The 26,520-nt window shown below is 46.1% G+C and overlaps 1 protein-coding gene across 1 annotated transcript in view; it reads right to left on the bottom strand.

Annotated features, from left to right (window-relative positions):
- C8B (complement C8 beta chain) overlaps positions 1–26,153 on the bottom strand; it is a 44,102-nt gene extending 17,949 nt beyond the window's left edge. Inside the window, exons 1-7 of the mRNA XM_046027598.1 lie at positions 25,840–26,153; positions 25,581–25,748; positions 18,282–18,438; positions 15,183–15,324; positions 13,059–13,200; positions 6,832–6,964; positions 4,071–4,268 (exon numbers count right to left, since the gene is read on the bottom strand). Coding sequence (XP_045883554.1) covers positions 4,071–4,268; positions 6,832–6,964; positions 13,059–13,200; positions 15,183–15,324; positions 18,282–18,438; positions 25,581–25,672 — 864 coding nt within the window. The 5' untranslated portion in view covers positions 25,673–25,748; positions 25,840–26,153. The remainder of the gene's footprint in view (positions 1–4,070; positions 4,269–6,831; positions 6,965–13,058; positions 13,201–15,182; positions 15,325–18,281; positions 18,439–25,580; positions 25,749–25,839) is intronic.
- Positions 26,154–26,520: the final 367 nt, after the last annotated feature.

Here is a 26,520-nt window from a genome sequence, read left to right as displayed (position 1 = left end):
GTCATCCCTCTTATGATTCCTTGAGGATACTTGGGGGAAGATGGGCCTGTTTGACAAGGGTTCATTTCTCATAAATATTTCGATGTCCTTTCAGCTTGGGAGAGCTTGCTCTTAACTCACCCCCTCAGAGCGGCAAAGCGGCAATGAGAAGGGTCGGCAGCCAGAGGCAGACATGGAGTGGAGCAGCAAGGGCACCTAGGACCACTCTGGGGGGAAATGGGGTCTACCTGCCTACCAAGGCAGCCTTTGTTTATGCTTTTCAGATTCTGAAGAAAAGCCTCTCAAGAGTGAGTCAAAGAGGTGTTTCAGGAAGGCGAGACACTGTGGTGTACGACGAGACAACAAACTACAGCCTGCACCCCAAATCACGTGACTGGGGTTATGGATGGAGTCTTACTGGAACGCAGCCATGCCCTCTCATTCATGCACTCTCCACGGCTGCCGTCACCCCCCCAATGGCAGAGCAGAGTAGTTGTGACAGAGACCCTAGGGTCCTACAAAGCCTAAAATATTTACCATCTGGCCCTTTACAGGAAATATTTGGGGACCCCCTCTGTGGGGGCCAGACTGAAAGAGGGTGATGCTCGGTGAAGTGCAGGCAGCCAGAAGATACGAGTGATGTGAGGTGAGAGGTTCCTACGCTGATGTGTGGATGGAGGACGATGTGAGAGTGGGTAATGTTCACGAGGCACCTTCTGCCCCCGGCTTCAAACTTACAGCCAGTTTGACCTATCAGTTCAAGAAAGTCATGCCAGGTCCCATGGTGCCAACTGCCCAGGCTCCTCATTGCTCCCTCCCTGACGCTCGCCTCGTTCTCGTCCTATCCCAGAGACTCATGACTCTCCCTTCTTCCTTACCCTTCCAAGTGAAGCAGTGCTCTGTGATTTTTCTAAATACTGTAGGTTTCCTATCTTGCTCAGATGTTGATAAAAGCCTTCCCGCGGATCTCCCCTCTTTGGTCTGGTCCAATCAGAGCTGACGCCTTAAAACTCTGGGAGTATTCCACACATGCCTTGTCTCATTGCCCTTCATAGATACTATGTTTTTTTTATAAACTGAAGGTTTGTGGCAACCTGTATCAAGCAAAGCTATTGGCACTGTTTTCCAACAGCGTTTACTCACTTTGTGTTTCTGTGTCCCATGCTGGTAATTTTTCCCATAATTCAACATCTTCTTTATTATTACTTTTGGTATGGTCATCAGTAACGATGACTTGCTGAAAGCTCAGATGATGGTTAACATTTTTAGCAGTATTTTTAATTAAGGTATGTCCATTGTTATTTTAGACATAATGCTATTGCACACTTAAGAGATGGCAGTATTGCGTGAACATAACTCGTGTGTGCACTGGGAAACCAAAAACTTTGCTTAACTCACTTTACTGTGACATGCACTTCATTGCAGTGGTTTGGAGCCAAGCCTGCCATATGCCTGGGTTATGATGTACCTCTGGTCTTAAAACAAAACCCCACATTGGCTCTCTATTATTGTATCCAGAATAAAATCTGCTCCCTTCTTGTGAACATAGGAACTCCCACTCTGTCCCCTGGTAGTGAGTACGCCTCCCCATACCTTCTTATTTCCCACCACCACACCCTACATCAGCATCCGTCCTACTCACTGTTCCTCAAATCTGCCATTCTCTTCATAACACAATTTTGCACATGCTATTCCTTCTGCCTTAAATGCTCTTCCCTCCCTTTTCTGCCAGATGCACATCTGCTTATATTTTTAAGCAACTGCTTAGCAGCTGCTGCCTGTGAGACACCACCCCTGAATTTCCCAGACATGCACTCCATTCTCCAGGGCAGCACTGCATTTTGTTTCTGTTTCCTTCAGAGCACATACCCTCCTGTATTACAACTGATACCTATATTAATCATTAGTTACCTGCATACACGTTTGCCTCTTCTCCTAGACTGTGAGTTTGAAGGCAGGAATGAGGGTGGATTTGTCTCCAGGCTTCAGGTCTACTCTAACACCCAGAACACAGAAGCACACTGTAACTGGCCGTTTGAATCAGGGAGGTGGGCGCGGGAGGGGCGGTGGGGAGCAGGAGAATAGGAGTAAATGGATGGTACCCTTCTTTTGCTCCCCAACGAAGTACGTTCCTTCTCATCAGTCCCACCCTTCACCACTCTATTTCCGTCTTAACCACCTACTAAGTGCCATCCTAAGTCCAAAGATAAAAGAAACAGCCTGTGCCCCCAAGTGGATCAGAGCCTAGAAGATAAGGAAAAACATGCGAAGACTGTAACAATCTCGTTAACATTTACTACTCATTTTCTGTTAGTCGGTATTTCAGCAGCAGAGACCTTTCTGAGCTCCCTTCACCACTTTTTCCTCCTATGAAGCATCACAGGTGACTTGATCTCTTCCACAGTCCACTCAGATCCATTTTCTAACATATCACGCTCATGTTGAAAACACTTGGGGACTAGAGAATAAAATGCACCTTCCTTGCTGAGGAATTCGAGGTTCCCTAAGGCTGCCCGTCACCTGCTTCTCCAACATCATATCCCATTACTTCCTGGTCCAATTACTCCTCTTCCACCAACTCACGGGCTCTGACCCTCATCTTACAGGCAAGAGGGAGTAGGTGACAGGCTTAGATTAGTATCATAGAAACGTCTTTCTGGCAGCACATACATCTGAAGGGGAAGTCGGGAGAAGGAGACCCCTCAGGGGGACCAAGCAAGAGGTGCCAGGGTCCGGGCTAGTTAAGATATAATCAGAGTTAGATTGAGAAATATTGGAGAGTCAGAGCGCCTGGGTGGCTCAGTCGTTAAGTGTCTGCCTTCGGCTCAGGTCCTGATCCTGGGGCCCTGGGATCAAGCCCTGAATCGGGCTTCCTGCACAGCGGGAAGCCTGCTTCTCCCTCTCCCACTTCCCCGGCGGCTTGTGTTCCCTTTCTCACTGTGTCTCTCTGTCCAATAAATAATTAAATAATCTTAAAAAAAAAAAGAAAAGAAATATGGGAGAGTGACACTGAAGGATTTGGTGGCCAATAATGTGGAAATGAAGAGAAGAGAGAGAGCAAACCATGATTCTGCAATGCTTCGCCTAGGAAATTGGAAGGAAACAAATGCTATTTAATGGAGAAAATGGGGGAGGAAGAGCTTGCTCCGGAGCGTCCATGAGGAATTCAGGTAATGATGCCTGTAAGAGTGTGCGGTGCAGGTCAGAGCATAACAGGAAGGTCAGAAACAGTGAGGAAGACGCGCGGTTTGCCCTGGTGGCTGGGGGGGGGGGGGGGGGATGGGGAAATGGGGGTAGGGGAGGCGAATGGAAGACGTCATACCCCCGCGTGGTGGAGGGATAAGAAGATGGCATGAATTAAATAAAGAGCAGGTGGGGAGATTAGAACCCGGAAAGGGTAGCGATAAGGAGCAGCAAACACGCAGGAGGGGCAGGTGTGCGACGGCGCGGTGGACCCCACCAAATGCTCGGAGAAGGCAGAGAAGAAGAGGTCTGGGGTGATATTCTGGAGGGAGCTTCCGCAGAACGTTTAGGAGTTAAGGTTAATGTGCTGGGGGCTGAAACGCCTCCAGAGATCATCTGGTCTGGAAAAGCTACAATCTCAAGCTTAATGAGAACCCGGGGAGGGGAGCCTGGGTGGTTCAGTCCGTTGAGCTCAGGTCATGATCTCCGGGTCCCGGGATCGAGCCCTGCGTCGGACTCCACGTTCAGTGGGGGAGTCTGCCTGCTCCTCTCCCTCTTCCCCGCTGTGCTCTCTCTCTCTCTCTTAAATGAATAAATCTTTTAAAAAAGGAAAACCATGGGATAAAGCTCATTAGAAAGTGAGAGAACACAAATATAGAAGAAAATCATTATAGGCCACTGCCTGGCTTTTCTAAAAAGTAAATTCTTGTAAGACCTTGCTGGTTTTGTTTTTTTTTTCTTTCTTTCTTTTTTGGTTTGTTTTTTGTTTTTTGTTTTGTGAGACGATTTTCAAGATATCAAAAATACAACTTGTTGCTAGGCCTGGTAGTAATGGGGAATACAGACACATCTGGGCATGAAAATTCAAATGGATATACAGAAATTAAAGGGCAACAAAGTATACTTACAGTGTGAGAGAATTGTTTGATTCTTCTAATAAATTGTTTGTTATTATTATCTGCGAAGTTCATACCAAGTTCAACTATTCCAGGTACTTTAAAACCAAAGCCGAAACTAAACGCGCTTTCTCCGGTCTCTGTGACGTTTTTTTCAAAATCCGAGTACGATTCATACTCTGTCAGTGCGAACTCGTATTTGCCTTGGGTCTAAAGGAGGAAAAAAGAAAGTGCTTCTTATTTCATTTGACTCACATCAGTTCCATACAAGTCAACAGGTATCCTTTGTATTCTTATGGTGTAAGAATATATTCTTGTGGTAAGGCTCTCGACTAGAGGCTCTGGATACGGAAACCTCAAGGCTGACTGTGTTCTCTAGCCCCATGGCTCCCAGTCCAGGAGGAGAAACAGACTATGGGCGAAACTCAGGTGGGGGCTTGACTTGGGTTCACCTGGGGGCTCGGGGTCATGGCTTAGGCAAAGGCACGTAAGTGGAAAAGAACAGGATGGATTCTACAAAGTGCTGGGATTCTGGTGTGGTCGACCCAGAAGATGCAACTGTGAGAAGAAGGGACAGGCGTTGTGAGGGAGTGTGCTGGCATCCAAATGTTGAGGTGTCTGCATTACTTGCTCTGAAATTTGGACTCGATCCAAAGATGAGCTAACAGGGGCATAGCTGAGCCTCTAGAAGTTCCCTTTGGGAGAGCACAGGGGTTGGACCGGAAGGGATGAATCTGGGGTCAGAGAGACAGGCCACTGAGGAGGCTGTAAGGAGAGAGCAGCCGACAGCTGACAAAGTCTGGTCAAAGGTGGGGATGAAGTGACACGGTGGGAAAGTGCCCTCCAGAGAACATAGAAGAGCTGTTTGCTCAAAAATCAGTGCTCATTGTTCTGTGCATAGGGGAGCTGCCAAAGACACTGCCTGGATGGCCTTGGAGGGACCCGTCCCCAGCGGACTCCACTCCCCACATGTCAGCTTCTGGTTGCATAAACACTCAGCTGCTGAGGAAGGGATTCCCAGCGTGGCCTGAGGTAGAATGTGTTTTCTAGCTGAGCAACCTTGGGTGACCAACTTGAGTTCCATATGCCTCAGTTTCTTCATGTGCAACACAGAGACGATGGCTGTTCCTCCCACTGGGCTTGTTCTGGAGATGGAGTCTACATGGGGAAAACACATACTTTGCCTGACATGGCCCTCAGAAAACACTGGCTCTGCAGGGAGGAGACTTATGACACGTGTCCTGGCAGGTCGGGGGCTACTTTAACCAGGATGATAAATGGCTGCTCTGAGATCCTCCCTTGAAAGGAGAGACCATGTGGGTGGCAGTGGGCATGGTGGGGCAGGCTGTGCTTGTCCATGTCTCTTTTTCAGCCAGTAAGTATGTGTAGGGAGAAAAAGAGGAGGAGGAGGAGTGGGAGGAGGAGGAAGTAGTAACCTAACCCTCAGGACTACATGATTTTAAAAAGTAGAATCTCAGGCGCCTGGTGGCTTAGTGGGTTAAGCCTCTGCCTTCAGCTCAGGTCATGACCTCAGGATCATGGAGCCCCACATCGGGCTCTCTGCTCAGCAGGGAGCCTGCTTCCCCCTCTCTTTCCGCCTGCCTCTCTCCCTACTTGTGATCTCTCTGTGTGCCAAATAAATAAATAAAATCTTTAAAAAAAAATTAAAGTAGAAACTCTCCTCAACTACTCTCTCATATGCAGTCCAGCCTGCTTATCTTATAGACAAGGAAGCTGGGCCCCAGTGTGGAGAAGGAGCTCGGCCTAAAGTAAGACTGGGAGGTGGGGCAGAACCAGGCCTGGAACCCACGTCCTTCCCTTGGATCTCCAGTGTGTGTGTGTGTGTGTGTGTGTGTGTACACACACGTGCACACACATGCACACACGCACACTGTGGTCAGAGACTGTCCCAACCTCCCACTGTCTGTGAGCTCTGCTTTGAAGCTGGCATGTTTGTAGGAACACAGGCTTAGATGGACGGAGCATGTTATGACTTCAAAACCTTAGCAGAATGCCTGGTTCCAATAGGTGAGGGCTCGGCAGTAACTGCAAGAAAGCAGTTTACACGTGCTGAGGAGGCTTCCCCTCCCCAGGAAGCCACGTGCTTACTGTGTGTGTTCTGCAATGACACATGGAGTCTCACTAATCCTCTCCCTGTGGGGCGGAACCTTCCCAGCCCCCCACTGAAAGAGGGGAAACGGAGGCTTAGAGCATGTAGGCTGACTCAGCGGCCCTCCTGCGGAGTCACCAGGTCTATGAGACTCCAACTCCGCAGCCCTACTTCTGTCTTCCCTGCCAGCTTTGCTACTGTTGCTCGCCCAGTTCAGCTCCTGCAACTCTTGCCATGACCGCACGTGGCACGCCAGCCTCACCACTCTGTCCTGAAGAAGGGAACTGTCCATTGTACGCATAAAGAATTGAAGCTCAGGGGCGCCTGGGTGGCTCAGTGGGTTAAAGCCTCTGCCTTCAGCTCAGGTCATGATCTCGGGGTCCTGGGATCGAGTCCCGCATCGGGCTCTCTGCTCAGCAGGGAGTCTGCTGCTCCTTCTCTCTCTGTGCCTGCCTCTCTGCCTACTTGTGATCTCTGTCTGTCAAATAAATAAATAAAATATTTAAAAAAAAAAAAAAAGAATTGAAGCTCAAAGAGAAAGAGGGACGCATCCACACACCCCCAGCTAGCGTGCCACAGGGCGGGGCCTCGGTTCCCTGCCGGCTGGCTCCTTTGTATGTGCTCTCTCCACTGCCCTGCAGGGGTTTCCTGGCTCTCACATACCTGTGGGCTGTAGCTGTCCACATTGTAGGGCTTCCTAAACCTCGTGTTCAGTATGTAATGGGGGGAGCATCCACCGGCGTAATACCTGTGATCCAGGACCGGGCCCTCAAATCTGTTGGTGAACAGATTTATCCTGCAGGGAAGGCATGGAAAGTGGGGAGAGGTTAGGGTCATCAGACTATGTCATCTTCACTGGCAGACTCTAATGAAGGAAACCCAAACTCTTTGGTATAGCATTCAAGGTCCTCAGTAGGTGGTCCAAACCAGCTTTCTGGCTTCATCTGTGGCCCTTCCAGATCATGATCATATGCCCTAGTCCCAGCCATCGGGAGAAGCTTGCTGTTCCTTCAGTCTGCTCTGCTCCTTCTCTATTGTGGAGCTCCTGTTCCCTGTGCCCAGAATGTCCTTCCAGCTGCTCAGTATTTTATCTCTTACTTGTCTTTCAAGATTGAGCTCTGTTGTTGCCTCATGGGAATCCTCGACCAACACTGGCTGTGCTAAAGCTAGAGGCCTTCCTAAGATCCTGTGCCTGTCCCCTCAAGCAGGGGTCACTCTGTACGTGTATACTTTCCTTATGAGAATGGTTAAGCAAAATAGGTAAGAACAGGGACCCTGGGGTCAGATACCTGGGGTCAAATCCCTGTTCTGTCATTTCCTAGCAATGTGATTTCAGACAAACCAACTAACCTCTCTGTACCTTGGTTTCCTGCAAAGAAGACATCCAAATGGCCAACAGACATATGAAAAAGTGCTCAACATCCCTCAGCATCAGGGAAATACAAATCAAAACCACAGTGAGATACCACCTCCCATCAGTCAGAACGGCTAATTTAGCAAGTTGGGAAATGACAGATGTTGACAAGGATGCGGAGAAAGAAATGTTGGTGGGAATGCAAGCTGGTACAGCCACTCTGGAAAACAGTATGGAGGTTCCTCAAAAAGTTGAAAATAGAGCTACCCTGCAACCCAGCAATTGCACTATGGATATTTACCCTAAAGATACAAGTGTAGTGATCTGAAGGGACACATGCACCCAAATGTTTACAGCAACAATGTCCACAATAGCCAAACTATGGAAAGAGCCTAGATGACAGATGAATGGATAAAAAAGATGTGGAATGTACACACACACACACACACACACACACACACACACACACATATACATATAATGGAATACTATGCAGCCACCAAAAAACTGAAATATTGCCATTTGCAATGATGTGTGTGGAACTAGAGGGAAATTTGCATTTCCCACTAAGCAAAATAAGTCAATCAGAGAAATAAAATTATCATATGATCTTTCTGCTATGAGAAATTTGAGAAATAAGACAGAGGATCATAGAGGAAGGGAGGGAAAAATGAAACAAGACAAAACCATAGAGGGAGACAAACCATAAGAGACTCTTAATCTCAGGAAACAGACTGAGGGTTGCTGGAGGAGAGAGAGGTAGGAGGGATGGGGTGCCTAGGTGATGGACATTGGGGAGGGTATGTGCCATGGTGAGTGCTGTGAAGTGTTTAAGACTGATGAATCACAGACCTGTACTCCTGGGGGAAATACTGTGTATGTTAATTTTTTTAAAATGCACACAAGGACAATTCCTACTTCATGCTGTTGTGAGGATTACATATGCCTGTGTTTGTTAGGTGTTCAACACTGCCCAACCTATGATAAATATTATTTGTGTATCTGTTGCCCCACTATATTGAGTGCTTTTTTTTATTATGTTATATTAGTCACCATACAGTGCATCATTAGTTTTTGATATAGTGTTCCATGATTCATTTTTTGCATATAACATCCAGTATTCCATGCATTCCATGCCCTCCTTAAAATCCATCACCAGGTTCACCCATACCCTCATGCTTCTCCCTTCTAAAACCCTCAGTTAGTTTCCTGGAGTCCATAGTCTCTCATGGTTTGTCTCCCACCCGATATCTCCCCCTTCATTCCTCCCTTCCTTCTCCTAATGTCTTCCATGCTATTCCTTATGTTCCACAAAGGTGAAACCATATGATAACTGACTTTCTCTGCTTGACTTTTTTTTAATAAATATTTTTTAAAGATTTTATTTATTTATTTGACAGAGAGAGAGATCACAAGTAGCCAGAGAGGCAGGCAGAGAGAGAGGAGGAAGCAAGCTCCCTGCGGAGCAGAGAGCCCAAGGCAGGGCTAGATCCCAGGACCCTGAGATCATGACCTGAGCCAAAGGCAGTGGCTTAATCCACTGAGCCACCCAGGCGCCCATCTCTGCTTGACTTATTTCACTTAGCACAATCTCCTCCAGTCCCACCCATGTTGATGTATTCATCCTTTCTGATGGCTGAGTAATATTCCATTGTATATATGGACCTCATCTTCTTTATCCATTCTTCTGTTGAAGGGAGTCTCCATTATTTCTATTGTGGACATTGCTGCTATGAACACTGGGGTGCATGTGTCCCTTTTTTTCACTACATCTGTGTCTTTGGGGTAAATACCCAGTAGAGCAATTGCTGGGTCACAGGGTAGCTCTATTTTTAATTTTTCAAGGAACCTCCACACGGTTTTTCCAAAGTGGCTGCACCAATTTGCATTCCCACCAGCAGTGTAAGAGGGTTCCCCTTTCTCTACAACTTCTCCAACATCTGTTGCTTCTTGCCTTGCTGATTTTTGTCATTCTAACTGGTGTAAGGTGGTATCTCAATGTGGTTTTGATTTGAATTTTCCTGAAGACTAATGATGATGAACATTTTCCTGTGTGTCTGGTAGCCATTTGTATGTCTTGTTTGGAGAAGTGTCTGTTCATGTCTTCTGACCATTTTTTGACTTGATTATCTGTTTTTTGGGTGTTGAGTTTGAGAAGTTCTTTATAGATCTTGGATATCAGCCTTTGTCTGTAGTGTCATTTGCAAATATCTTCTCCCATTCTGTGGGTTGCCTCTTTGTTTTGTTGACTGTTTCCTTTGCTGTGCAGAAGCTTTTTATCAAAAAGGAGAATTTCAGACCAATATCCCTGATGAATATGAATGCCAAAATTCTCGACAAGAGCCTAGCCAAGAGTATCCAACAGTACATGAAAAGGATTATCCATCTCAACCAGGTGGGATTTATCCCTGGAATGCAAGGGTGGCTCAACATCTGCAAATCAATCAATGTGATAAAAAACATAAACAAGAGAAGAGGAGAAGAGACAAGAACCACCTGGTCCTCTCAATTGATATAGAAAAAGCATTTGACAAAATACAGGATCCTTTCCTGATTAAAACTCTTCAGATTATAGGGACAGAGAGAACATTCCTCAACTTCTAAAATCCATCTATGAAAAACCCACAGAGAATGGGTGGCTCAGTGGGTTAAGCCGCTGCCTTCGGCTCGGGTCATGATCTCAGGGTCCTGGGATCGAGTCCCGCATCGGGCTCTCTGCTCAGCAGGGAGCCTGCTTCCCTCTCTCTCTCTCTGCCTGCCTCTCTATCTACTTGTGATCTCTCTCTGTCAAATAAATAAATAAAATCTTAAAAAAAAAAAAAAGAGAATATCTTTCTCAATGGGAAAAAGGTAAGAGCCTTCCCACTGAGATCAGAAACATGACAGGGATGCCCACTCTCGCCACTGGTGTTCAATATAGTACTAGAAGTCCTAGCAATCCTAGCAACAGCAGTCAGACAACAAAAAGAAATAAAATATATTCAAATCGGCAAAGAAGAAGCCAAACTCTGTCTCTTTGCAAATGATGTAGTTGATACTCTATGTGGAAAACCCAAAAATCTCCATCCCAAAATTATTAGAACTCATACAGCAATTCAATAATGTGGCAGGATACAAAATCAATGCACAGAAAGCAGTTGCTTTCTTATACACAAAGAATGAAACTGCAGAAAGAGAAATTAGAGAATCAATTCCATTTATAATAGCACCAAAAACCATAAGATACCTTGGAATAAACCTATCCACAGAGGTAAAGGATCTATACTCAAGGAACTACAGAAAACTCATGAAAGAAATTGAAGAAGACAGAAAGAGATGGGAAACATTCCATGCTCATGGATCGGAAGAATAAACTTGTTAAAATGTCTCCGCTGCCCAGAGCAATCTATACTTTCAATGCCATCCCAACCAAAATACCAACGGCATTTTTCAAAATGCTGAAACAAACAATCCTAAAATCTGTATGGAACCAGAAAAAAAGCCCAAATCACTAAGGAAATGTTGAAAAAGAAAAACAAAGCTGGGGGGCATGCTGCCTGATTTCAAGCTATAATACAAAGCTGTGATCGCCAAGAGAGCATGGTACCTTGAGTGCCCTTGAGGGTGGTGGTTTCCATCTTAAATTTTGTACGATCTCCATCACAAGACACCAAACAATCATCATTTACTGAGGAGCTAACTAGAAACAGACACAGCAGTGGGTGATGCTACGTATGGATCACCTTACAGAGTGTCCCGCCAAGCCCGGGGCAGATGTCATTATGTCAATTTAGAAGAGATGAAAATCCAGTCTGTAGCCTTATTTCTCACTGCCTCTGAAGGCAGGCTTCCATTCCTGACCAGCTCTGATTACTATTGAGAGCTCTGTCTTCTCTCAGCTCTGTGCACTGGCCTCTGTTCTGGTCCTAACAGAATTGTCTTGGGCTCTCTTTTTTGTGACAGAGTTTAGTGTATTGTAATAATGCCCATATTTTATTTAATCAGTACAGTGTGGTGCTTATTTTGTGGAGGCAGCCATTGTAGTCAGCTTACACATATTGGCTCCTTATAAGGATTAATCCTTACAAGACAGTGATGGTGATGATGATTCCCATTTCACAGAGGAGGAAAGTGAGGTCACTAACCTGCCGAGGTCTCACTGCCAGCTGGCATCCTTCCCCCTGCACAAGCTGCCTCTCACTTGTCTGCTACCATCCCATGAGCTTATTTGATCCTCATAGAACTTGAGAGAAGGGCATTGTTGATTTCCTTCTCCGGATGGCAAAACCAAAGTCCCACATAGAGGTGCACCTCACCTGAGGTCCCATGGCCAGTGAGCTGTCATTCTGTCCCCTCCTATACGTTCTGCTGTGGCTCTAATCCTGGCTTGGAATGTCTGCTCCATCACCCTGTCAGTCATGGACCCCCCAGGAACTCTCTTACCTTTTCCAGGCCTCAGTTTCCTTACTGAGGAGGTGTGGATTATAATAACTAGCTTATAAGATGGTGCTGAGAGCAGGTCTTCTCTGTAGAAGTATCTCTCTCTCTCTCTCTCTCTCTAATGGCAACCTTTAAGCAGTGAGATTTGATTTTTGCTTAAGAAGAAGGTGAATTCCACTCAGGGTTACTGTTTTCCCCATGCTGCCTCATATACAATGATTTCTAGTGCACGTGAGGGGAGGCTCTCACTCTTCCTCCTAGAGGCTAAGAGCTGTAGAATGTAGCAGAAGGGGGGGGGGGGGGGCAAACACCAGGCTACTTTGGTCCTTTCTGACCTTGCTTCTCTGATCTCCAGAGGACTGATCAACTCAGAGGTCCCCAGAAGCTTGAAACCCTGACTGACTGAAGACCCATCTCAGAGATCCATTTCTTCACTAACTACCTAGGAACCTAACCTCTGGATCAGAACCTCTGCTGGACCTAGAGATACAGAAAGAGATAAAACCTCCCCTGCAAGTTGTCAGGGCTCCTGGGGGGTGCAGTGGGTGGAGTGCCTGACTCCTGTTTTGCCTCAGGTCACAGACTCAGGGTCATGAGATTGAGCCTAACATTGGGTTCCACACAGAGCTTGCTTAAGATTCTATCTCTCCCCCCTCTCTCCTTCTCTCTCCCCCCTCTCCTCAGCCTGTGCTCTCTCGCTCTCTAAAGTAAATAAATAAATCTTAAGGAAAAAAAAAAAGCACACACACAAAATGTCTCCCCTGCAAGTTGTCAGTAGGATTTGGAAGTAATGCTTAGAAAGCACCGAACACGGTCACATAGTAAGTGTTAAATAAACATTCATCCCCAGTCCTGGCATAAAGCCCATATGGTCTGCATGCACAGCTACTGTTTCTCATCTATGTTCCTAACCCAGCCCTCTGTGTGGCCTCTATGTGTCCCTGGGACTTGCTCCTGGAGCTCTCTGGAGCCTTCTTCAGAGAGCAGCTACAAACTTCCACTACAATCTTTTTTCAGAAAGGAAAGAATCTTGTGAATATCTGCTCCCTTCCTCCCCTCCAGACTTACATTTAATTCTGTGCCTTCCCATCTACACAACAGGAAGATAGTAACTTACCCACTGGCCAGACGGTCAATTGCCCAGTACTGCTCCATTTCATGCTGACATTTTTTATAAATCTTCTTACAGTTCGCTTCATCAGACTGGTCTCCGCAGTCATTGTCCCCGTTGCAGAGAAGTCTGCGGTTTACACACCTCCCTGGAAGGAGAAAGGGCATTACCCATAGTCCTGTGGCTGCCAAGAGGAGATCAAACATGGTGTGAGCACCTACTATGTGCCCGACATTTTACTGGACCTTTAAGGCCATTTTGATTAGTCCTCGTGTATCACGGTGGATCAGTAATGGCATTAATAGTGTATTCCACCCCAAAAGCCAGTGCTGCACTTCTAAATGCTCTTGAAGGGGAGTTTGTTAAGGGAGGAGGAAGGGAAAGTGTCTGCATGGCTGGGATTGAAATGGCCAGACAGGAGGGAAGTCAAGACTTCTCTCCCTGAGGCTGGTGAGGTGAGGTGGGTTTGGTGGGTCCTACAAGTAGTGCTAGTTGTGTGACCTTCCACAGTTTACCTGACTTCCTTGCCTCAGTTTGCTTACCTATAAAATGGGGAAGCCATCATACCTACCCTCCCAGGGTTGTTGGGGAGTTAAATGAGTAGGAGGAAGAGTAGAGGCTCATGGTAAGTTCTAGGTAAGTGTGATTACTCTTCTTATTGTTTTGGCGGGCCAAATGCACAAGACTGGTAAACGTCTGCAGCAGGATTGGAAATTATAACTTTCTAATCACAAATGCTTCCCACTAAATATTTAGCACCACCTTCAACACCACAGCCATTTATTTTTTTTTAAAGATTTTATTTATTTATTTGACAGACAGAGATCACAAGTAGGCAGAGAGGCAGGCAGAGAGAGAGAGGAGGAAGCAGGCTCCCTGCAGAGCAGAGAGCCGGATGTGGGACTCGATCCCAGGACCCTGAGATCATGACCTGAGCTGAAGGCAGAGGCTTAACCCACTGAGCCACCCAGGCGCCCCCACAGCCATTTATTTTTAAACTCCAAAAATATCTGGACTCTATGTTCAACATTTTAACATTTTTCTTCTTTCAAATGCTTCCCTACCCCCCACCTCCCGATCTGACTCTTTCTCTTATTTGTATATTCTTGCAAGATAAAGCCTATAAGATAGGTGACCCTCCTTTCTTAGATGCATCTGATTATTTTTAACCAATATTAAAAGCAGGATGTCAATCTGCTCTTCAAATGTTTCTTACAAGGCACTTAAACTAAAGCCTACCTGAATAACCATTATGGCTTGGGTCAGAATCATGGAACACTGGCCATAATGAGTCCATGGACACGCTATAAAATCTTTCAGATTTATTACATAGAGTTCTGCATTTGCAATAAACCCTGGAAATAGCTCTAAAAATCTCCAACTCTTTCTTAAAAACCCCTGCAGCACAGTCCACATGGGTCCAGTGAATGTGGAGAGTTGCAACTCCCATTGAGATAATTTGGGTCAAAATTCTCATATTTTTGCTGGAGACTTGGAGAAATAGAGAGATATAGGTTTGCTTGAATTTGTGAGATAAATGAGTTGGAAAGACGAGTGTTTACTTAGTTTCACAGCAGATGATTATTCATTTGTATGCTCCATCCTTCCCTCTGTCCATCCATCTGTCCTTCTTCTTCTTTCCCTTAATCAAAAAATTTTACTGACTATTGCTTAGAGCATGCTTACAAGGTGTTAACATCACTTCCAATTTTCTATTGAAAGGACCAACATGCTGAAAGATTAAATGACTTCTCATAAGTCACGAAGTCAGAAGACTTGACTCAGGATTACTGATTTCAGCACATACACTTTTGGTGTCCTTCATGTCAGTGGATGTAATTTGCATTCCCCAATTTCTAATCACAGCTCTTCTACTTACCTGCTGTCTGATCTTGAACAAGTAACTTCCCCACGTCTCAAGTTCCTAAGTCATTAAATGGAAATAATATCAACACCTACTTTATAGGGCTGTTTTTGTGAAATAATACCCGTAAAGGGAGATCAAGGAGGCCTCTCAGCCTGACACATGACCCTGACCTTGAGCACCAGGTAACGGCCAGTCCCCCCATCATCAGGTGTCATCACCTCATTTGCTAGATCCCCCCTCCCAACTCTTGCAGCCCGTTATACCTGTCTGCGCACACACAAAGCCTTCACAACGCACTTGACTTCTGCATGGTCTGCTGGTAACACAGTCTTCAACTTCCTTGTCAGAGAAGTTACATGGTTCCCCATAGAACTGAGATGGCCGGAGCAAGTAGACATGTCTGTACTATGGCAGAGAGGAGCAAGATGAACCAAGGGCAGAGCCTCAGGGACCTCAGGAACTGAGGGATACACTCAAGGGTCCATGTTGCAACTGGCTTTGCTTGACTGTTTCAAGCCAATAGGTCATTCACGTATTCTTGTTTATTCCATATCTTATAAATGAAAAAGCAGGTACACCTGACTCTGATACCTTGGAGTGACGTGATGTTGGCAAGTTACCTTATCTCTGTGATCTCAATTTGTTAATCTACAAAATAGAGGTAACAAATTACCTAAATGTACAATTACGGAGTTTCAATTACATATATGATTTCTATATGAAATCTCATGATGTTTTCTGGTACATAGTTGGCACACGGTTTCTCGTACTTATTTTTCTTTATTATTATTGATAATTCTTAGCAGTCCATATTTCTCTAACCTGTTTGCTTATTCCAAAAAAATACTGAATTTCCAGAACATTAATTGAGCCACCCAATGTTGAAAAAGGTAGGTGTTCACCCTTGCCTTTTTTTTTCAACTGAAGTATAGTTGACAGCATTACTCATTGGTGTATAGGTGTGTAACATAGTGACTCCACAACACTGTACATTATGTTATGCTCACTGTAAGTGTGAGTCAGTCACCATACAACAACTGACTATATTCCCTATGCTCTACCTTTCATCCCCATGACTTATTCATTCCATACCTGCTTATTTGTTTTTAATCATAGTCCTGTCTCTAGCCTGCCCTCAAGGAGGTCATCACAGATGGTGGTGGTAGTGATGGTAAGCACCAGGCAGTGACAGCATGGTGTGATGGCCACCATGATTGAGGGACACAGTGCTCTGTAAGTTGACAGGGGGCACCCCCGATGCAAACTCTGGAGACAGTGAAGTCACAACTAAGCTGAGACCCAAAAGATGAGTAGAGATGTCAGGCAAACAGGAAGAGGTGGTGTGAGAAGAGTCATCTGGGTAGAGAAAATTTCTATACCAAACCTGAGGGACTAGAGTATGCCTCATTCCAGAAAACAAAAAGAAGTTCATCATGGCTGGAGAGACGAATATACGAGGGCAGATGGCCAGAGCTGGGGGGAGATATAGGCAGCGGGGCAGGTCATGCAGGGCCTCCCAAGCTTCAGTTAGGTTAGATTTAGTGTTTTATTATGAGGTAATGAGAAACAGTTATGGGGGGAAAATTAGTAGAGTTAGTGGCTTTCAAATCTTAGATGTAGGTAAGAGTTTGGTGCAACAAAAGGATACAAACCAGGATAGCAGCCCCTTGGAAGAATGCCACATTAACCAATCACAGTTATTACTTGTATGGCATCTGGAAATCCAATCTCCACCACCCAGCAAAATACAGACAACCATTCACCCATGTCCCTTTGCATTTCCAGAGGGTCCTTCTTCCTGGAAGACAGAGGCTGGCAGGACAGAGATGAGGTCTGCAAAGAAGATAGCTAGAAGACCAGCCCCAGGCTCCAAAGACAAAATGGGTTTGAGAAGTACAGAAATGATGGAAGGGAGACATCTCAAAATTCCGGTTGAAAGGTTTTGATAAGCCGCCAGCAAGTGACCCCACAGAGAGTGATGTCCCCCACTGTGGGAAAGTACGTCGCGAACTCCGAGTGAAGAGCTCTGGCTGGTTCACTGGCTGACTCATGCTGAGTCGTCCTGGTTTATGGTGCAGATGAAGCAATTCTACAGATAATTGGATCGATGTTGATAACTTCAGCAATAAAGCTCACTTTGGGAACTGAAGGTTCCTGCATGGCTCTCCATAAAGATCCCGTTAACTGTGTAAATATCCTGGACCCACTTTTACAGCTTCATTAGGGCCTTAGTCCATGGCTGCTTCGATGTCCTGAGGAGTTGGGGAAATGGCATTCTCTTTTCTCTGACAAGTCTGCTATGCTCAGAGCTGGGATCCTGGATCAGCCCTCTTAGGACAAGGGAACCTGAAGGACAAATACTACAGAGAACTCGTGGATTATTATTATTATTATTATATTATTATTATTATTATTAATTTTGGTGGGAGAACACTAGACAAGAAGACAGAAACCTGAGTTCAAGGCCTGTTACTTATTACCAGGTGAACATGATGGACCACCTTCTCTGAGTCTCCGTTTGCCCACCTGCCTCACGGAAACTGTCACAGCTGTCTTCCCCTTCCTTAGAGTTGTCAGAAAATATCATGAGATCAGACATCACAGATTTATGGGGCACCTAAAATGGGACGACCCCAAAGATACAGAATTGGATAAACCTTCAACAGCTCACCATTTCATGGAAAGGTAAATAATTAGGGAAAAGTAAATGACAGGAAGAACAGGGAGCTATTATGGCCCACGGAAGGTTGCCTATCAAACCATGCAGCAGGCTGAGAAGTCAAGGAAGGTCTCAAAAGAGGTGGCTTTCAAAGCGTGAGTAGGTGTTGGCCAGTGATGGAAGTGGGAAGGGTCACAACAGGATGAATAAAGGGAAAGAAAGAATGAGAAATGGTCAGAGAGAGACGACTGTTCTGTGTGCTGGAGTGGAGCATGTTTTATGGAGGCATCGGCCAGGTCTGTGTCATAGGGGGCCTTGAATGCCAGGAGTCTGGATTGGAGCCTAAGGAACCGTGCATGGACTTCGAATGGTTTGCAAGCTGCGAGAAGACAGGCCAGACGTGCATTTTTGATAGCTCCCCTGGTTGCACCACGAAGATGGATTGAAAGAGCAAAGTTGGGGCAGGAAGTCTGACTAGGAGGCTACTAACACGAGCAAGGAGAGATATGACAGGAGAATAACTGGAAGGTCAAAGAAAGGATCGAAGAAAGGCAGCGCAGAGGAAACTAACGCATTAACTAAATGATGCAGCATTTATCGAGGTCCTACTATGTGCCAGGCACTGTCAGCACTGCCTCAGCCAGTCTTGCTGAGGGTCAGGGGTTCTGGAAGCTTTGAGCTCCCCCAAGGCCAGGGTCCTTACCCTTTTCTTCTGACAGGGATCACATGTGGTCCAGGAGGACCAGCTGGAGAGTTCACAATCAAGAGGCATCGGCACGACACCCACACTCCGCGTCTGTCGGCTCTTGGCGAGGCTCTCGTTGGCTGCGTTCGACTCCAGACAGTGCGGCCTTTCACCTCTAAGGGGTCATCATGAGAGGACAGGGTCAGAAGAGAATTAGGAACACATACCGCCACCTCCCGCCCACTCCATAAACACGTATGTGCTCAGTTGTGCGAGACTATTCATTTATCATTCAAGTGTCGGCTAATTCATCCGGCAAACAGTTACTGAACACTCAAGTGCCTTGCACTTTTGCTACCTCTGGCTGAAAGAGAACTGAACTCAGAGCAGAAAGCGGTCCGTCAGCAGCGGGGACATCTTGGTCTGTGACTTTCACTTCTCTCATCTTTATAACGGGAGAGTCATGCCTATATCGCAAGGCTATTTCTAGGGTTATCTAAGAGAGTACATGTAAAAGCACTTTATAAACTCTAACCTGCTATAGATATACAGGAAATAAAACCACAGCTGGATACAGGACTTCAGCGTTCCCCCTCACTGTGCATCTTTGCATTATGCCCTGGGAAAGGAAAGGTTGGACTAGATGGTCTTTTCCTCCTTCCTTCCTGCCTTCCTCTTTTCCTTTACTTTCCCTTTCTTTCTTCCTTCTCTCTTTTTTTCTTTCCTTCTCTTTTTCTCTTCCTTTTCCTTCCTTCCTTCCTTCTTTCCTCCTTTCTTTTCCTTCCTTCTTTCTTTCCTTCCCTCTTTCTTCCTTTCTTCCTTCCCTCCCTCCCTTTCTTTCTTTTCCTTCCTTCCTTCTCTCTCCTTTTTCTTTCCCTTCCTTCCTTCCCTTTCCTTTCTTTTCCTTTCCTTTCCCTTTCTTTCTTCCTTCCCTCTTTCTTTTTCTCTTCCTTTTCCTTCCTTCTTTCTTTTCCTTCCTTCCTTTCTTTGTTCCTTCTCTTTCCTTTCCCTTTCCTTCTTCCTTCCTTCTTTCTTTTCCTTCCTTCCTTCTTTCTCCTTCTTTCCTTTCCTTCCTTCCTTTCTCTTCCTTTTCCTTTCCTCCCTCCCTCCCTTTCTTGCTTTCTCTCCCTTTCTTTTCTTCTTCTTTTTTTTCTTTTTAAAAGAGAGAGGAAGGGGAAGGAACAGAGTGGGGGCGGGAGAGAGAGAGAGAGAGAGAGAATCTTAAGCAGACTCCATGCTGAACACAGATCCGAATGCCCACCTTAATCTCACAACCTGAGATCATGACCTGAGCCGAAGTCAAGAGTTAGATGGTTAACCAACTGAGCCACCTGGGTGCCCTGGACTTGATGGTCTTTAAGAATCCATGAAACATTTGCTGAGAACCAGCAACATTCAGGGTACTGTGCTACAGGGGACCCAGGGAAATATAGAACACAGGTTCTCCCTTCTGGAACTCACAGTTTGTCTTAGGACAGGAAAAGAGAGACACATCTTGTGTCTTAGCTGTTTGGGACTTTATCTGGTAGGCAGCATTTTTAAGTACACAGGCTCCATGGCCAGAGCTTTGCTCTGGGGGCTACAGTGTGGAGACTGGGCAGGGGTGGGGAGAGCCTGGATGTAGGGCAAGCATGTTGGAGCCCCATGCAGTGGCACTGAGGAGTGATGTGAGCCTGCCCTCTGGCAGTGTCTAGGGGAGAACACATGGAGAGGTCAGGTATATGAGACCCCGCTCGGGTGAAATAAATAGAAAGTGAGAGGAAGGGGTTAGAGAGGAAGGGATTTGGGCTGATGTTTGTTTCCAGTGTGAGTGTGTGCATGAGAGGGGAACACAGGAGCAGAAGAGCTTGTTGGAGAAGATGCGGTTGGGGCTCGCTGAGGTCCGGGTGCTCGTGGAACACCTATGTCGAGAATTCAGCAATTAGTTCTCATGTGGGTTTCATATACAAAAGAGAGATTTTCACCAGAGATACAGATCTGGTCATGCAAAGCTATGGCAGAGGACAAGACTGTTCTTGAGAAGAGAGGCAGGCCAGAGATAAGTCCTTGGGGAACATCAACACCACCAGCAGACCAAGAAAGACGGGTGCCCTTCCAGTCCTGAGCCTGGGTAGTGCAGAGCCGTGAGTGGGGATGTTTGTGAGGCCATGGTGGGCGGGGGGTGGGGGGCGGGAGCCAGACAGTGTCACATCTGCAGAACAGTCAAGTGACAGAAGACCTGAAATATGTCCAGAAGGTAAGGCAACGCTTTTTCTTGAGGTCCTGGCATTTGGTGGGACATTCAGTAAAAGGATGAATAAAAGAACACATCAGTGAGTCTGTCTAGGCGCCCCATTCCCCCCACGCATAACATGATGGGTGTATTACGATTTTAATTTTCTTCCACCAAAAAGAGTGTATAACAAGGTAAGATCCCTGGTAATCTGTGTTCCTTTTCAAGGCATGAGAGATGAGAGAGAAAACAGATTTGCTGAGCACCCAGGATATGCCAAGCCCTGTGAGAGGTATTTGACCCACTGAGTTCTCACAGCAATGTGAGAAGACATTGCCACTTGTACAGATGAGCGAAATGCCCAAGAGTCACATAGCTGGTGGGTGATCGTGGAGTCTGAGCTCATGGTTTGACTCTAGAGTCTCTGTATGCATTTCCCCATGCTACCCACAAAGGAACCGGGCCAGCACCCACTCCACTGGCGCCCTTCTTCTCTATGCAGGGCTTCTTCTATCCCCACGTCCAAGATTGAGTCATTAGGGAGAGCATCACATAGTTTCCACGGACTCAAATACATAGTACATCACTCCAGACAAGGTCATTAACAATACATTCTCACTTGGCAAAAGTCCTAAAAAGAGGATAATATTAACTACAGTGAAATCCATCTCCACAACTGCCCCAGAGACCAGCAAAAATCAATTGCCTAGTAAAGTTGGATCTTTAACGAAAGGTCAAAGACGCTCCTGGAAACCACAGGTGGATGCTTTAAAACGGTTACTTGAGGCAGGATGCCGCATACCAGTGGGGGGGCTCAGAATGCGCTCTTACCTACTAATCTGCCCAGGTTTGACAAACAATATTGTCTGTGATTCAGCTTCTCCTAAGTATATATTTGACAGCTCGGCAGGGTACCCCTTTCCTGTTCCAATTCAGACGCCATTAACATTGTGTTTTCAGCAACTATCAACCCAATTCTGGGCCACAGTTGAGACTGAGTAGATAAGCAATGCATAAACACACACTATTAAGCATCACAATTATTTTCCTCTCTAGGATTTCAAAGCCCGTTAATAGGCAAGATGATCGTTTACTGAAGGGACTTGGTTAAAAAGTGGTGATGGCCCCCAGATCTCTCTGTTTTGCACCCCATTTTCATTATGGAGTTGGCAACCTAATGAAGTAATCAGCTGAATAAATTGTATGCTTGTCAGTTACATCGGTTAAGATGCGCGTGGGTTATTAGTACTGCAGAATGCAAATCTGAAAGAAAGGCTGGCATTAAGTCACATCTGTACATCGCAGCCTCTGTGTAGGAAAACAGCACGTTCCTTTCACGCCTGTGGATTTTTACAGAAACAAACCAGATGGACCTTTTGACCCACTGAACGGACTCTGTCATTCAAAATGTGTTTTTTTAATGTTGAACACTTAAACATGCCCAGAGAAGTACAGATAAAATAATAAACTTTTACATACTCACGGCCCAAGACTGCCAATTACTAACGTTTTGGTGTATTACCTTCGAGTCTTATTTATTTATTTGAGAGAAAGCGAGAACATGAGTGGAGGAGGGGCAGAGGGAGAGGAGAGGGAGAATCTCAAGCAGACTCCGCACGGAGCACAGAGCCCGACCCGGGGCTCCAACTCATGACCCTGAGATCACAACCTGAGTCGAAATCAAGAGTCGGATGCTCAAACGACCAGTCCAACCAGGCGCCCCTAGTCTTTTCTTTTTTTTTTTTTTTTTTAAGATTTTATTTATTTATTTGACAGAGAGAAATCACAAGAGAGGCAGGCAGAGAGAGAGGAAGGGAAGCAGGCTCTCCGTTGAGCAGAGAGCCCGATGTGGGACTCGATCCCAGGACCCTGAGATCATGACCTGAGCTGAAGGCAGCGGCTCAACTCACTGAGCCACCCAGGCACCCTCTTTTCTTTTTTTAAAATAAAAAATAACCCTATACATTTCGCATCTGCATGTGATGCCAGCCCCAGTTCCATTTCCTTCTCCTCCTTTGCAGAAGGAACTGCTGCCAGGAATTTCCATGTATCCCTCGAGTCCTTTAGATGTTTTTACATATGCATACGTACGCGCAACACATAGCACTGCTTTCCTCATACCGTGTATATTACTGTGCAAGTTGCTTTTGCCAGCCAACACTCTAGGTCTGAGCCCAATGCCTGCGGATTCATAAAGAGAGCTAGTTCATTTCTTTTACCTAGATCTTCCATCAAAGGGCATAAATTGCATCCAATTTATTCTTTTTCTTTTTGAAGGACATTTGCATTTGATCAGCGTTTTGCAGTTGCAAACAATGCTGCAATAAACACCCTTCTCCAAGCCCTTGGAACGTATCCCTTTACATAAGGCATGGCAGGGATGCACCTTTCCTCAAGGTGTATAGAAGGCTATGGCCAACATCAGGACGTATTTCACAGGTCCCTGTCTTCCTTGTTTCTTTCTTACCAGAGTCTCTGATCAAAATAAAGATGGATCCATCGAGTAAGGCAGGATTAGGTCAGCAGTAAATTGCAAGCCATCAGCTTATATAGACGGGGTGTGTCAATATATTTTGGCTTTCCATAGAAATCCCCTGACACAACAACTTTCTTGTCACACACAATTTGTTAGGCAGCCTCATTCCCTCCACAACTGGCATCCTTCCTCCTTGCTAAGGGACAGCTTCTGGGTGGCAGGTTTTCAATTTCTCCTGTCTCTGTCGGTGGTGGTTGTAGTCATGAAATTTAAAGCAACATCTGAAGGCACAGGGACCCAGCAAGTCAGGGACACAGTGCAGCCCAGGAGGGGATCATGCGTATGACAGGCAGGACGGAGCAGGGATACCCAGGAGCCCCAGAACCAGGAAAACAACAACAACAACAACAACTTGGATGTGAATCCATATTCTGTTCCAGATGAAGTGAGTAGCCTTGTGAATTACACTGTCTCCCAGTCTTGGCTTCCATCTCTGTAGAACCATAAACAATGGCACTTACCTCAAATAGTTGCGGGGGATTAGAACTAATGTTTCTAAGCGCCTGGCCCAGAGGGGCAATACATCAACAACCGGTCTTCTGACAACGTGATGATTCCACCTGACTTGATTATAAGAACTGAAGACAAAAACCTTCCTTGGCTAACAGGAGGGAGCTCTCAGCTTCTCCTGCTCCAGAGCTGAAGGCTCTTCTTCCACTCCAAGTGTGGAATTCGAATCCATGCTGTGCTCGGGACATCCCAGGGGAAATCATGGGGAGATGCTGGAATACCAAACCTGGATCCAGGCATGGGTTTGAGACTGATGAGACCTGAGGGTGTCTCTTCTTCTCTTTGAGGCTATTTTGCTATTCTACATAGCGTGGATAGAGATTAACACGCATCTCCGGACAAGGCTGGAGGACCGAACAAGGCACTCTACTTACCCACTCCTACCTCCACTTCCTTCATCAGAGTAAACTTTTAATACATAAATATGATGGTGTTGGTCCTAGAACACTTCAATGGCTCTCCATTGCCTAGAGGGTAAAGTTCAAGCTCCTGGGATGGCACCCCAGGGCTCTTCAGCGCCTCCCTGCTCTGATCCTGCTTTACTCCCACTTGATCCTGTCTTTGGCAGCACCCACTGTGGCCTGTGCTCAAAGCCTCCTGAAACAGACTCGAAGCTTCAGGAACACACCAGGTTTCTCTTACTTCTGTGCCTTTGTCTATGGTGATTCCTCCATCTGGAACATCCTTCACCTCCTTGGCCATTTGGCAAATACCTATTCCTATAGAAAGATTCAGCTCAAACACCATCTCTTCTAGAAGCCTTTCCAGGCCCCTCGCATGCCCAGGAGAGCTGGTCACTCCCTCTCTTGCTTCCCACCGGTCCCTGTTTCATCTCTTGCAACAGTATACACAGCGTGTGCTCACAGCTTGGCTTTCTCCATGGGAACACGAACTCTGTGTCTGACTCATCTCTATCCTTAGAGCCTGACAAGGAGCCTTGTGAAGGTGTCACTGCTGTGCAAAGGGTTGCTACGAGCCCCTTACACCCTGCATTCCAGACACAGTTCCGTGGGTCTTTTTACCTTCTCTGCATATACATAGTGTGTGCACATAAGGCAGGCCTTGGCAGCTTGGTTCTTCTTGGGGCCGAGTTGAGATTCTTGATAATCTTGATAATCATAATATTATCAATTTGCGGAATACCCAGTGTAGTGAATACACACCATCCTGGTCTCAGGGGCGGTGCCCAATGGCAGCTGGGGGCTCAGCAGAGCCCCAGTACCCAGTGGGTATTAGGAGGTTGTGCTCAGACAGCATTTATGGAATGAACAAAAGGAATCGCTCTAACAGTACTTCTTCCCAGACGAAGCTTGCTCGCAAAGTGACCTGGGATACCTGAGTGTTTCAGCATTCGTGGTAGGGGAGGACCCTACCACAAGGTAGGGGAGCCTTCTGTATGGGGAGGAACCGCCTCCCCCATGGCCAGGTCAGTGGCACTTTCTTCACTGGAGCCCAAGTCTGAGCTTTCACTCAGATATTTTCTTTGGCCTGTTTTATATCCTACTAACAATACAAGAAATGATGAAATAAATCCGTTAGCATTTATCTGCTGGGAACATACCGAGTGTGTGTGTGTGTGTGTTTGTATGCGTGTGTGGCTATGTGTGTGTGTGTGTGTGAGAGAGAGAGAGCGAGAGAGAGAGCGAGAACATGACAACTCCCGAGAGCCCGGAGAATTTGGGTTGATGAGCAGGTATAGTGCATCCCTCTCATAAATTAAAATCATTGACGTGAATTGGCTCTTTCTTCCATACATAACAAACCTTCTTTCGCATAAAGAGTCACACCGGGCCTTTGTTCAGAACACAGAACAAGTGTCCCATTCTTCTCAGCGTGACAAAACACATTTAAACATGTCAGTTTCTTGTGGGAACGTTTGTTGAAGTCAGGTGCTTGGTTCCACAATAATCTGAAGACAGTTGTTGATCTTCGTTTATCAAATGCACGCAAATTGCTTCGAGAGCTGTTCCTCATTCCATAGGCCCACAACAAAGAGGCGGTCAGCATGATACTCCCTCTCACATTACTGATTGGGGAATCATTTGTAACCATCACTTACCTGGAGCCAGGCAAACCGACAGCACCCAGAGCAGCACAGAGAAGAACCAGCTCTGCCAGGGCCCTCCACGCCTGCAGCCCAGATGTCTTCATTTTCAGTCTGTGACCGAGCTCCCCCGGGACTCCTGGGTCCACGAAAGGTCTGCACAGGGAGCACTGCCGTCAGCTTCTGTCCCCATAGAGCAAACAGTTCAGCAAAGTCAACAGAAAGCCAGCAGTGACCGGGAAATGCCTTAGACTTTGCACAGATGGGTACTTACCTATAACTCTGGACACCAGGGAGAACAGTGGAAAATTCTAAGTGGGGATCAGCCAAGAGGACAGGCTGTTTAGTGAAGGCTATGGGCTTGAGGTCCAGAATGCTGGGTTCATTCAATCCTTTCTCTGCCACTTGCTCGCTTTGTCTCCTCGGGCAAGTCACTTTACCACCACACCTCAGTTTCCTCACTTGCAAAGTGGGAAGGTTTAAGTAAAGTAACAGAAGTGAGCAGAATGGGCCCTTGTTAACCCGTCAGAGATGTGAGCTCTAACTGCAAAGTGGAAGGCAGGGTCAGAAGGCCAACCAAGCCCACAAGAGGCTGTAAGAGTTCTAGAACCCGTCTGCCTCAGTTGCAACGGTCTCTGTGTGTTTTGCTAGCTGTGTGAGCCCTGCATGGCCAATCATTAACCTCTCTGAGCCCAACTTAACCTCATCTATAAAACAAGAATAATAATAGTACCCAACTCACATGGTTGTTGCAGAGACTAAATAAATCTTAATCTTTACAACACTTTGAACAGTGCCTGGCACATTCTTGGTGCCTTCTCTATGAGCCAACTGGTATTTTTATTGACTGTCTCTAATTCCAAGTAGGCATTCTAAAAATGATAACTGGAAGAGCATAATCATCCAAATACGTGGTGCTGTTGTTACATAACCTATGTGGAGCTTCACTGTAATT

This window comes from Meles meles, chromosome 1 (genome assembly GCF_922984935.1).
Source record: "Meles meles chromosome 1, mMelMel3.1 paternal haplotype, whole genome shotgun sequence".
NCBI classification, from domain to species: Eukaryota; Metazoa; Chordata; class Mammalia; order Carnivora; family Mustelidae; genus Meles; species Meles meles.
The sequence above is the reverse complement of the archived record's forward strand: the minus strand, read 5'-3'. Positions and strand labels throughout refer to the sequence as shown.